Source organism: Pleuronectes platessa, chromosome 18 (genome assembly GCF_947347685.1).
Source record: "Pleuronectes platessa chromosome 18, fPlePla1.1, whole genome shotgun sequence".
Lineage (NCBI taxonomy): Eukaryota > Metazoa > Chordata > Actinopteri > Pleuronectiformes > Pleuronectidae > Pleuronectes > Pleuronectes platessa.
In genome coordinates, this window is record NC_070643.1 from 7506528 (window position 1) to 7520381 (window position 13854).

Sequence of the window (13854 nt, forward strand, 5' to 3'; positions counted from 1 at the left end):
AGTGTCCCCACAGAGTTGATCAAAGTCTTATCTCATTCATTTAAAGAGTCAGTGTTTGGCGTGCTCATTGATTTTCTTTCTTTCCTTCACTGATCAGGATCTGTATCACCAGTCATACGAGTCGGTGTGTATGATGTTCGCCTCAATCCCGGACTTCAAAGAGTTTTACACGGAGTCTGACGTCAACAAGGAAGGACTGGAGTGTCTCCGTCTTCTCAACGAGATCATAGCAGACTTTGATGAGGTAAACTCCTCGCCTGTTGATAAGCCCGGCTGTGTGACAATGTTTTTCCTGCTGCTTTGAGCGGAGGCCATCGGTATCAACTGACATCACATGTTGTTTTTTTCTGCTCCTCCTCGTGTTCTGCTCGGTCCTCAGCTGCTGTCCAAGCCAAAGTTCAGCGGCGTGGAGAAGATAAAGACCATCGGCAGCACCTACATGGCTGCAACTGGACTCAATGTGACGCCAGGACCCGAGTGCGCACAGGCACGCCTCAACACACAAGCACACATAGACACATGTGGACAGCCATGCATATTTTAGTGTCTCAGGTCAAAGGTGGACTTTTATTTGATTACAGAAAACCAGAGCTGTTTCTCAGGATCGTCCCATTTCAGAGTGCCAGCACAGTTTTGGCCGCTCTGAGCTTGTATTCAGAAAACTTGTCATTTCTCGTTTAGGGTTCACAAAACATGACGAGGTATTTGGCGCTGTCCAAATACATTTGAAAGCTATGTGTGGGTTGCTCTGTAAAATGTGCCACACATACTATTGAAGCATTAGTGATTCATTACGACACTCATCTGAAGACATCAGTGTATTCCCTGGCAGCTGGTGAGATCATCATTCAGACAAGGGGCAGCACATTGTGGTGTGAAAAGACAAATCTTCTTGATTGGTAGGAAATCTGCTTAATTCACCTTCCATCACGTCCCACTCATCCTAGTTACTGTGGCTATACCGACAAGCTTTGGAGCGCAACACATCACATATGTTTCAGTTATAACTTTGGCAGAATTAACACTTTAAACGGAAGACCATCTTTAAAAACAAAGGGTCTGTGATTTCACTCAGGCTTCTTGTTCTAACTTAATTTATTTGCCATGCAGGAGGACAACTGTGACAGATTGCAATATTAGCTGTAGCTAGCTTGAAAACTAATACTGAGTCTGGTTTTAAATGGACCCATTGTTTTTGCTTCATGGTTCATAAACGTGTATCACATTTAGAGGAAATATTATGATTATGACATAAAGGCTGCTCTAACATGTTGTGCTGCCGCAGAGGAAATGAGGCAAAACTGAGGATATAAAAAATTCATTTGGCTGGAAAACATTCTTTCAATTCTTGACATCTGTCACAGAGGATGAGCTCAAAAAGACGGACGTATGAAACATGGTAAATGTCTGAGAAATAAAGTCAGTTGAGCAGTTCGCAATGGGAGCTCTCTACAGACGTCCCAACCAGACAGACATTTTCATAGGCGGACAAACACTGTTTCATCTTCAGGCGGCCGTGCAAGGTTGAAGAAAAGATTTGAGACTGACTCAACTCATTATGTGAGTTTTTAACAAGGAGATTTTGTATGGAGCACAGTGGGTTAGGGTTAGGTTTGTGAAGAAGGACTTCATGACACTGAGTCCAGGAGTAAGAGCAACATTCAGGTCTAATATCATTCAAAAGCAAAGTGGAGTTATTATACTCGAAAGTAAAAACTGACTAAAGGGCTTTAACGTAAAATTAGTGGTAATGCATGATGTCATTGTAGGAAGAAATGTTTAGACAATGACCGCTGATCTGACCTATGACCCCAAAGTCCAGTCTTCACTTGTACATGTACTGCAGTTTGTACGGCAGCTGGGGTCAAGTGACTCTGCAGCAGTCCTTGGTACTTCCCACATCCCACCAGCTGGTTGGACACGCTGCTTTTCATAGTGTGATGTTAAGACACATGTCATGGAGGCAATGGAGGCTTGATGCCTGCGTCAGTAACTTCATTCCATTCAATTGGCACAGGAACGTTGTTCAGCTCCCGGAGAAGGAAGAAGTTAAAGGCACTACATACAGCACATACTGAACCTGCACCAAGGCCCAACAGTCCCCTTAATGCAGTCAAGCTGCACCAGGATTTACACACTAATAGATATCAGATTCGTATTCATCAAGATCCATGAACCATGTACTGGGGAAACGCACTCATAATGTCAAAGTTTAATGGGTTCTTCCTTGACCTTTACTCCTTCCACCAAGTTTCATGGAAATCTGTTTCGTTCTTTCTGTCTAATCTTGCCAACGCAGAAACAAACAACAACAATAAATGGACAGGGGTGAAAACAACCTCTTATTCAGAGGTAAAAATATAAAAAAGAGATAATAAATTACCTCCATAACTTAGTCACTGGCCTCCTTGCGGCTTTTCCGACGTAACATGTTTCCAGGTATGTTTTCTACACCGAATATGACACACCAGAAAACTTTGTCACTGTTTGATTCTTTCCTTGGAAATTTAGCTTTCATCTTTTTAGTTCAGGAAAGGACATTATAAGATTAGAGCTCCGACATCTAAACCCTCTAAATGCTAGTTTAAATAAATTAGTTTTGTTGTTGCTCAGTCCTCATCCCTTTGACATCTCTACCACACCAAAGCTTGACACGCTGCTGCGCCTGTTACGGACAAACCACTAGGATTGGACAATCGCTGTTTGTGGGAGGAGTTTATCAGCTCTCAATTTCTGAACATAGCAAAAATATACAGTGCACTCGATTCAGAGCTACAAATATGAGCTCCAGAATGTTTTACTTCTTCAATAAATCCAAAGAGGCAACAGGATATATGGTTTAATCTTAACTCAACAAGCTAGTGGAGAGGCGGTGGACTAGTGGCAGAAACTTGGACTATGGGCAGAAAAGGTCTCTGGTTCAGACGAACCTGGATTGATCTCTCCAAAAAATCTAAGAGGATTCTCCCTACCCTTTCTAGTGCCCCTGAGCAAGGCACCTTACTCCCCCAACATCTGCTCCCTGGGCGCCGTACATGGTCGCTCACTGCTCTGTGTGTCCTGCACCAGATGGGTCAAAAGCAGAGGTTAAATTTCCCTACCTGCAAGAGTGTGCCTGTGCATGTGTTTGGGACAAATAAATGCATCTTAATCTAAAATAGGAAATATGCTTCATGAAAGTGAGGCCCCATACACGCCTGGTATTAACATGTGGTTTTGGGGATTCGATCTCGAGTTGACAGCTCTAAGTACAGGTGTGAATGCACTGAGGCACTCAGACCTGTCCACTTGTGATCGGATCCCAGAAACCACATGTTGATTCCAGGTGTGTACGGGGTGGTCACTCATGGTGATCATGCTCCTATACGTATTTAGTCATCCCAGGTTGTCACTGCTTATTTGTCAGTTAGATATTCTCAGAGATATACAGTTCAAACAGCTCCTTCAATGGGTTTCTTATTTCTCTCTGCATTTCCCCCACAGGAACATGACAGACAGTACATGCACATAGGCACAATGGTGGAGTTTGCTTTCGCTCTTGTCGGGAAACTAGACGTGATCAACAAACACTCCTTCAACGACTTCAGACTCAGAATTGGTGAGGACACGTTTTCACTCACGGTTTTACACACAGTTTTAGAGTTGGTGATTGTTCAGGATTTCATTTGTGGTGTGTGTGTGTGTGTGTGTGTGTGTGTGTGTTTTTTTGAAGGGATAAACCACGGCCCAGTGATTGCAGGAGTTATCGGGGCCCAGAAACCTCAGTACGACATCTGGGGGAATAGTGTAAACGTGGCCAGTAGGATGGAGACCACCGGGGTCCTGGGAAAAATACAGGTGAGCTGTCTGTAATAAAACACCGGTGTGTGTCTGACGGTGTGTCGGGGAGGTAGTCACGTCTTGGTGTGTCCCCCCCCCCCCCCCCCCCCAGGTGACAGAGGAGACCAGTCTTATCCTGTCAACGTTGGGCTACATGTGTTCGTGTCGAGGCATCATCAATGTGAAGGGCAAGGGGGAGCTGAAGACCTTCTTTGTTCACACGGAGATGACCCGATCTCTGTCACAAGGAACTATGATGCCTTGAGTAACCCAAGAATTAGTCTGACACACACACACACACACACACACACACACAAACACACACACACACACACACACATATAAACACAAAGTGGCCGTGGAAGTGATTTGTCATGCGCTGTAACTAAAGCCCATTACCAGCAGTCTACAGCGCCCTGGAGAGACAATTGTCGGTAAAAAAAAACTTTTGTCGTTAGCACCGCGACGTAGAGCAGGGCCGAGGCTCGACACTGAGGTCCTTCAATGCCGCGTTTTCCACATCTCAAGTGTAACAAGGACTTTGCTCTGAGGAGTGCCTGACTAAAGAGAGGCTTGCTCAATAGGTGCAGCTCTCAAGGACTGCAGTCGCCCGTCTGTAATATAGTAGTGGTGTGGGGCTCAGTAGATTAGCCATGCCAAGCTGTTTTTTTTATAATTTATATACATACACGGCTGTTTGGCATTGTGGGCTAGTTTTCTTCCATTTGATTCCAAATGGATGTTACAATAGTTTATCGTTGTATAGCTGAGCGGATGCCAACAGTTAGTCAGCGTGATGGGTAGTTTGCCAGAGCCTGTGAATTGTATTTAAAGATTTCGAGCTGTGTCCGTGTCCCTACTGAGAAGGAGGTGGACTCAGCCACAGGACTCAAGGGGAAAGAAGAGGTTTCTTTTTTTTACGATCCATCTTGGAACCAAACAAACAGCGACGTGTGGACATGTTCACTGCCATTCTTTTGTTATTCATTAAACATTTGTATATAAATGACAGCGTTCTCTGTCTTTGTGTCTGTGCTTTGTGATTTGAAAGATGTTGTCACAGTTCAAATAAATGATCAACAGGTTTTTCTGTAATTGTGGCCATCAAACAGAGCAGAATGAATGAGTAGAGTCAGTGGCTCTGTTCCCAGTGTGTCCCAGTAGCTCTAACATTAAACGCTAAACAAACGTTTCAACATTTCGGGGGAAATACATACTTACAAACTCTGCTGGTGAGATGAAAACATGTGTGTTGTTAGCTTAGCGAAAACACTAAGATTTCTAGGGTTCTGTGAGGAGGGTTGACTGTTCCAGTGCTGTTTCTTTCCAATAACGCCTCAAAAATATCAAGTGACAAGAAGGTAACTATTGTTTTCTTGTAAAATAGAGTATGAACAGACAGATACAGACTCACTCACGTTTGGCCTGATTGTCACAGTTTGGCTTGATCAGGAAATAAATCCACAGAAGTTTCTTTTAATAATGAATAAACATGCTTATATCAACAGGCAGGAAGCTGATGGTCAAAGACACACCAGAAATAGCAAGCAGGTAGCAGGAGCCAGAGAGACGTAGGGTGTGGGAAAAGCTGTGAAAGAGTCTATTTACAGAATAGTTTTGTTGACACACTTGACAACTACCCGACAGACTGTGTGGTAAACACACCAGAACAGGAATTAGAGCGATGGAAGCTATGAAGAACTGCCGCTGATTTAGGCTCTGACCAAAATCACTCACTTAACATTATGTAGTCCACTATAGAGTGAATTTGTCATTTTGTAGTGCTCTCTGAATGTTAAGTTAAAAAATGTTAAACACTATATAGTGGACTCGTTTCCCACAGTGCTTTGAAAAGTATTCTTATCAAGAATATCTGAATAATGGTGAGAATAAAGTGACAGGGTTATATTCTCCGGCATTTACAAGGATTGATTTTAAAACAGTCTGTGTTTATGTCCCAAATATGACAAATTTGAGTTGTGGCGGTAAAATACAGGACAACAAAAGGTTTATTTCTACATTTAAACATGGTCGTTAAACATGCTTTTCACTTTAAGTGCTGATAGTAAAGTTTAAAATCGGCCAACCTTGTACAATATATATATATATATAATTATATCCTGCGACAATGATGTCATTGCTGGCACAGAAAATGCGCAGAGTAGTTTCTGAAAGTGTTTTCTCCTTCGCCGATGAGCTCACTATATAAACCTCTACATAGAAGTCCTCTGTAGTTTATAGGGGTTAGTGAATGAGAGGGTGATTTACAGTAGGTCACAGTCCTGATGAATACAATTAAACACAGGTGAGCAAGTGACTGTGCAGACAGGAAGTATGAGGATGAACTTGCTGTGTGAGCTGTGAAACACACACTTTGCACACTAGCTCCTAATCCTAATAAACAAACAGCAAACAAATTGAATTACTGCATCCCTGTCTGAGAATAAAAGGTCTGATCTGCCGGAGAACAAAGCAAAAGCAAATTAGAAAAGTCTCACAAACAATCCCTATTATGGAGGAGTTTGGTCTCAGTTGCATGGGTTCAGAACTGAAAACAGAAAAAGGAATCAAAGAAGTTGCAAATCAAAGAGGTAAGTGAAGCACAAAAATAAGTGTATTTACATAAGAGAACGGAGGAGAAATCCACCATGAGGAACGCACCGAGGCGAGAATATGAAACTGTGACTTTTGCAGTTTATGTAAATGTATCTCCGTTCCTCTTTTTTTCTGTGTTTATTAAATTCGAAACTAAACTTGAGCTAAAGTTTTCTTCAGGAAATCAGCAAAAAAGTTAGTTTCACCAAATATTCACCTGAGACTGGTTGAAATCGCTCCTCTCTCCTGAATGTTCAGTGTTTCAACCACATACAGGACTTTCGAACAGGGAAGGGATTTCCTCAATAACAGGCTCTGTCAGTTCAGTAACGTTGTTCAGGACGTTCAGTGTCTTACAGAAACCATCACACTGACGGCAGAGAAGCAGGACGGAGAAAATGCTCTGATTTATGAACCATCTGACCCTGCACATGATGTGAAGCCATTTAAGACTCTTAGTTATCATAACACAAAGAGATGTGATCTCAGGATTTTATTCAAATTACGGACTGATCACATAAAGTTTAAACTGCGACACTTTGAATACATCGATATACTTCAGGTGTTTAGAGGGGGGCCACTGATCCATATCCCTCCGCCACATTCCAGATAATCCCATTTTTCATGAAGAACTCGGTTCTGACACAGGCCACACGTACGTACTGACGGCCCGTCTCGTCGAGGGCAGGAACGGGACGATGGCCGTATACTGAAGAGGAGAGCACCGGCACGGCTCTGGACTTCTCCTGGGAGTGAGAATGACAACAAGGCCACAAGATGCTGAATAAAAATGCAAAGCTCTGGTTTTGAATGGTGCAATTTAATATGTATTACGTCACGTTAATGATGAAATGTTTTTTCAAGTCCAACATTTTCACTGTGGAATAGATTATATCAGGATACTTCAAAGTACTGTAAAAACAGTTTCCTCAATAAGTTCAGAGAGACACTGATATGCCTGTGTTCAGGACCTCCCTGACTACCTACATACGGGAATATCAGCGATTTTTACGATATATATTTGAAGATTTTCAAAATAAAATCCAACATTTTCACTGTTTACAATTTTTCAAAGTAAAGTCCAACATTTTCACTGTGGAATAGATTATTTCAGGATACTTCAAAGTACTGTAAAACACTTTGCTCAATAAGTTCAGAGAGAGACTGATATGCCTGTGTTCAGGACCTCTCTGACTACCTACTTACGGGAATATCAACGATTTTTACAGGATATATATGGAGATTTTTCTAAGTAAAATCCAACATTTTCACTGTTTACAATTCACAATCACTGTTTTTTTAGTAATAACAATAGTGATGAATGCATTCCAATTAGATGTGTCATTTCCATGTATTGTGCACGTCCACTCACTGGCCTGTGCTAATGGAAAAGAGCCATTAACAGAATTTGTTCCACTTGTGCTTAGAGGCTTAATAGAATTTTTCTGACCGTTTCTATGATTGAGGTTTAACTTGCAAACATTATCTATGAATTAATTTGAGAACGTTGTGCAGACTATTAAAATGTGCATTTCTGTGTTAGTGTGTGAAATGAATTAGATAGTATGATGCATAATATGACCTGTTAAAGCATGTATGTAAATACACTGTATACATAATAAAGCTTTGGAAACCTGATCATGTGTAATCAAGTGTAATAGGATACATTATTGCCAGAAATGAAAAATGTCCTAACAAATTAAACTATTAGCTACACCATTTTTGGGGGGGAAACTTATACAGAGCAGCAAAGTGTCTCTGAGTATTTCAACAGACTTTCGACTCTGAATTCAGAACACTAAGTTCCTGCTCCCGGCTGCGATCGATTCTCTGACGGGTTGTATATTAAAATGACACACCACTATTTTAGCAGAAACACAAACCTCCTAATTCAGCCAGAGCTGACAGCCGCTCAACTCACTCTACTAATAAACCTAGCAGTGTGTGTGAGTGTGTGTGTGTGTGTGTGTGTGCGTGTGTGTGTGTGTGTGTGTGCGTGCGTGTGTGTGTGTGTGTGTGTGTGTGTGTGTGTGTGTGTATACGGCTGCTTTGATCTATCTACCTGCTATCCTTTCAGTGACCCAGTATCTCACAGTGAGCTAGTTTTCCTTACTTTAATAATTACTCCGCAGAGATAAATAACAAATGTCGCAAAACGTTAAGACATGTGTCAGCCACCACAGGATAAAAAGAATGCAGTGGCTCAATAGAAATATAATGCCTCTTTAAATGTCTGCTCTTTCAGAATTATTAAACTCGAAAAGCATCACTGCCTCTATCCTGCAAAGCTCAGAAAGTTACGCGTTTGTGACAATGAGCAGAACTTTCTGCTGGTTTTCAGGAAACAGTGATGATGATGAACGATGAATTGCATGTCAATAAAACAGTTTATTTTATTGACATACAATGTATATTCAAGCCTGCATGGCCTGTTTAGTGAATTAGTTCCTAGTCATTATGGTTTGAATTTGAAAATCTACAATACAGATATACTAATAAGGGATATAGGTGCCTGGTTAAAACATTGCTGATGGTAAGAAGCCCTCACACGAAAATGGGGAAGAGCGGACCTTCGCAGTCAAGAATAATGGATAGAGATTGTTGAGAAAATTGGAAATGCAAAAGTTTGCACATCACCTAAGGCTACAAGACAGACAGCTGGAAGAGAAGTGGGAGAAATGGACGATATGAAGAACCAAAATGGTGACAAAGACTGTTGAGAAGATTAGTTAATAAAAACTGAGAGAATGGATGAACTGAAGGAGGTGTAACAAAAACAGTTCTCTTGTTTGTTCTCTATGACTTTATAAATGTTGAAAATATCAATTAAAGTTTTAAAAAATCTTACATACAATGAATGACAGAATACATTTTATTCCAAGACAAACATTTTTTAATAATGGCCCGTGACTGCTTATCACACACAAAAAAAAACAGATTTCTGTTAAGTGAGCATAGACAGGTAGAGCTTGACCTATATGTTTTGGGGGATTTGGGATTTTTTCCAATGCCTATACTGCAATAAGGAGGTAAAACATGTCCAATGCAGTTGTTGTACATATGTTGATACACTGAAAATATTTGGCAATGGTTCTTAAGATGTCATTATCGAACCCTAATTACCAAGAAATGTATCTAAGGCTTGATATTTTACAATTTAACCATAAGCTTTATAGAATATATAAATATAAATAAAATAAAAAACTAAAGACCAAATATATTTTTCATAACTTTTGCCCCCATCTTGTCTAATATCAGCAGATTTTAGCACCCAACCAATAATTCAGGCGGGTTCTACTTATGTTAGGTCACTACCTCCTTGTTTATGTCCAGTCCTCTTCCTTTAGAGTGTTTCCTGTCGTCCCGGTGCAGTTTCATATCGTAACCCTCAGCCTGGTGGTACACTCGGTCATACATGGACATTTCAGGGACCTGCAGGGGGGAGACAGAACAAGTGTTTGGCATCCTAAGCCCGTCCTCGACAGGGGGCCATCATTCCTGTAGGTTACACCGAGGCAACAACCACAGCAATCACCTCTCAGGACCACTCTGGTCTTGCTCCAACATTAATGTCTCGCATGCTCAAAGTACATGAAGCAGAGCAACACTCTCGGTCCTCTGGAATGACTCAGCAGGCTGCTCCACAGAACAGGATTAAAACCTTTAGCGAGGAAGCTTTTAGCGTTTCTGCTCCAAGCCGCTGGAACAATCTGTCTGAGGACCTGAGAGCTCAAGTGCAGAAATCTTTAAACATAAGCTACAAATCTATTTCTTTACAGAAGTAGGTTATGATTTATAGACATTACTCATTTTATATTCACCTATTTTGTTGCATGTGTGTTGTAAATGTTATTCTATTTAACCTGTCTATTATTATTATTATTATTAATATGACGTGCTTTTGTTCCCCTTAAATGTTTTTGTTTTCTGATAGTAGCATATAGTATACTGTTGTATATTCCAGGGACACATTTACATTTCAGGAATATTCCCTGACTTAATTTCACAAATAAGACAGATTGCAATATCCATTTGTCTGGAGCAGACAACTCAAAAAATTATAATGATAATAATAGTGATAATAAAATAGCCATTTCTTTAAAAAAACAACACGCACATCTTTATATCCCCCCCACTACTACTACTAGCCACTATAAATTGGCTAGTAGTAGTAGTATTGTATAACTACTAGTAGTAGTGTTGTATTATTACGATCATCATGATCCTTATCATTATTATTATTATTATTATTTAGTCGTTGTTGCGTAGACTATTTTAACTTCTTATATCTTGTGATATTGTCCCAACATAATAATATATAATTATGAGTGTAAATAGTTTAGTTAAGCATCGTTAGCTGAGCTAGCTCGTCGGCTACATGCAAACAGCTGCAGCAGCGTCACCTTGGACTCCTGGTGAAAGTAGGACATGTCCTCCGGTTGTCCTCGTCGAGGCGGGATGTAGCTGAAGGCGGACAGGGTGGACAGAGGTTTGCTCTGAGCCTGGAGGGACACGTCCATCTTCACAGCAAAGTTCATGTAAAAGTTCAGAGACAAAACAGAGGTGGCGTCTGTGTGGTTACTAGGATACCGAGGGGTACCCTCTCCACGTCATATCTGGTGTGTTGCCTTCACTTGCTTCTTGTTTTCTGGACTTCAGAGCTTCAGAGCTACTGTACATGCTACCTGATGTTCCCTCTCCTAGACAATACATCTTTTACAGTGGCTGGTACAATGAAGTCATAGTGTGACCATTTCAGATGTATGGTGTTTGGATACATATATAAATAAATCTGTCTGTAGACTCAAAACAATTCTTCGCTGGATCATTTAGCTTTTTTGGCTAACACCACTTTATATTTAACCCTTACTGCCTGAATTAATTTCCAATTATAGAAAACAAATATTATTTGTGTTTTTGGCTGTCATACAGATGCCAAATTAAGTGGAGATTGTTAATTTCAATATAGCATTTACAGTAGATATAAAATTAAGGTATGAGGCAAATTAGCAACATTAGGCATAATGGGGCATAACCTTAATTTAACACATTTTCCAGACTCTGGTATGTAGATTGATGCTGCTTTTGATTGAAATTGAATAACATCATATGTTTCTGTACAATCATTGCTGTTCCATCATCACAGTATTTAAAATACAGCTTAATAACTCAAAATAACTTTGCTGCACATTCCCAAGGGGCAAGTATGTATTTTCCACTTCGACCACTAGATGGCGCCAATACCTTCCTTGGTATGTGTAGTATTTGCACCATCAGGCACAATCGTCACCTCTGCGGCATTAAGACCGGAATGGGGTTTGAGGCAAATTCGCGACATCCGTCTACAAGGGGTTAATATTTAATGTTTTGTTTTTAATTGCCACAGTTCAACGTTTACGTAATTTTAACACCTTTTTACACCTCGTAGTGTACCTGGGTAACTTCTGCCACTGATTAAATACGTCCTGTTATTCAAAGAGCAATAAACGGTCTCTTAGTTGATAATGTGCACAATTTATTTAATTCAACATGACTGCTGAGAGCACGCCTCTGCAGAGTTAGAACCAGTGGCTGTCGTTACATTAATAAACTTGTCCCTTTGAGTCTCTTTGAAGATCTGCCGTGTAGCTCTGACAGCAAGATCAATTTATGACACAGGACAGACCATGCCTCCAGCACTGTGTGGAATATGTCGTTCAGTTATGGGTGACAAGAAAGGTCCAGTTGCCGAGGCGTCAGATAAAGTATCAGTAATCTCCCATTCCCTTTGAGCAGACTGTAGAGATGCAAATGGTGCAGCAGCAGTTCATGGTAACCAGGAGGAAACGTTCAAATCAGGGACAAAACATGCTGTGTCTCCCTCTCGAAGGTGAAGACATTTGGGGGGTTATTCATTTTTTGCCTGGAAATATAAGAGTGGATTGACATCACACACCTGCAGGGTGAATGCGAAGTGGCAAGCATATACACTGAAGTGTGTTGGATAGAAAGGACGAACTAATGAAAATGCTAATGTATGTATTTATATATGTTTGTGCCTATTGCCTCTCACACAAACTAATACAAAGTATGTGCGTCTTCCACAGTGCTCGAGGCCTGAAATAAACAACCTTTCCATAGCAGCAAATTTAAGGTGTAGTCGTCTGCAGTAACATAATGACACACCTTGTTTTTCTGTGTGTGTGTGTGTGTGTGTGTGTGTCCCACCTGCTGTTATTGTTCTCTCTTTCCACTTAATTACAACTCTGCAGCAGGGGGTTGCCAGTGGGAAGACACCACTCACACTCACATTAAGCCTTGAGCTGGCCCAGACCGTAACACACACACACACACACACACACACACACACACACACAGAATCAGGGGAGCCCAGATTTTGATGCGGCTGCCAATGATTCAGCGATGGGGATATGTGGACAATGAGACAGAGAGGAGACGGAGCATTGATCATGGTTTTTTCAAGAGTTGTCCCAGCACACAGGAGTAATTACAGCTGAGACATTTCAGAGGGATATGTTGCTATTTGGCTGGAGTCCCTCTGGGAATGAAACCACCTGAAGGCAGGGGGTCCAGAGTTATTAAAGGGAAACTATGATTCTGTACCTGAGGCTTGTTCTCATCTGTATATTTTTACACTGCTTCACAAGCGTGTTTTATTATTATGGATTTTAATGTTGTGCTGGCTTCCATGCACATGTTTTTATATCACTCAAGTAGCAAAGTCCTCACTAGCATGAAGCCAGACAGACCGTTTTTAATTAATTTCTTGAATTAAACAATCTCATGGCTCATAACCACCCTGATAAAAGATCACATTAACATTCAGATGGCGTCAATGTTTCGGGAGAATAAGAAAATCTATTTAATGAAAAAACTATTGATATAAAATTAATCTTATCTTGTGAAAAGCATAAATGTGACCGAAGGTACCTCTCCCTTTGTCCATCAGCTTAATGAGCAATGAGAGATTTTATAGATGATAGAAAATACAACAGCAATTAATCCACCACTTACTATAATTCAACTTGGATTCAACGCCATTGAGAAGTGGATCTTTAGCACTGATTTACATGTTTTTAAGTGTCTAACAAGCAATACAACCCTAAAATAAATCCTGAATTTGACAGGAAGCCATTGCAGAGAGGCCAGTATTGGTGTAATGTGAGCACACTTTCTTTTTCCAGTTAAAAGTTTAGTTTGTTCATTACATTGGATAAGGGGCAGGCTGCTCACGGAAGGTTGATCAACTCATCCAGAACTCATCCATGTAGAAACTTCACAGTTAACTCAGCCTTTATGCTGAGACTGGAAGAACACTGCCCCCCTCTGGTCACAGTGCATGCAGAATGCTGTGACACCTTTATTGATTTTCTAATATTCTCTATTGATGCATCTAATTTCCCCGTAGGCTCCAACCTCTAATCTATTGAAACACCTGAT

General features: G+C 40.7%; 2 protein-coding genes across 4 annotated transcripts in view; one reads left to right on the forward strand and one right to left on the reverse strand.

The window, feature by feature from the left end:
• Positions 1-4835, forward strand: part of adcy2b (adenylate cyclase 2b (brain)) — a 45754-nt gene extending 40919 nt beyond the window's left edge. For all 3 annotated transcript variants that reach the window (XM_053447392.1, XM_053447393.1, XM_053447394.1), the window contains exons 21-25: positions 98-244; positions 380-487; positions 3484-3598; positions 3713-3837; positions 3932-4835. In XM_053447392.1, the coding sequence (XP_053303367.1) occupies positions 98-244; positions 380-487; positions 3484-3598; positions 3713-3837; positions 3932-4084 (648 nt within the window). In that variant the 3' untranslated portion in view covers positions 4085-4835. The remainder of the gene's footprint in view (positions 1-97; positions 245-379; positions 488-3483; positions 3599-3712; positions 3838-3931) is intronic.
• A 2145-nt stretch (positions 4836-6980) lies between these two features.
• Positions 6981-10991, reverse strand: cfap90 (cilia and flagella associated protein 90). The gene is made up of 3 exons (XM_053447288.1): positions 10818-10991; positions 9730-9846; positions 6981-7160 (listed from the first exon to the last, which is right to left on the reverse strand). Exons 1-3 carry the CDS (start codon positions 10950-10952, stop codon positions 6981-6983), a joined length of 432 nt encoding a protein of 143 aa, XP_053303263.1. The 5' UTR covers positions 10953-10991.
• Positions 10992-13854: the final 2863 nt, after the last annotated feature.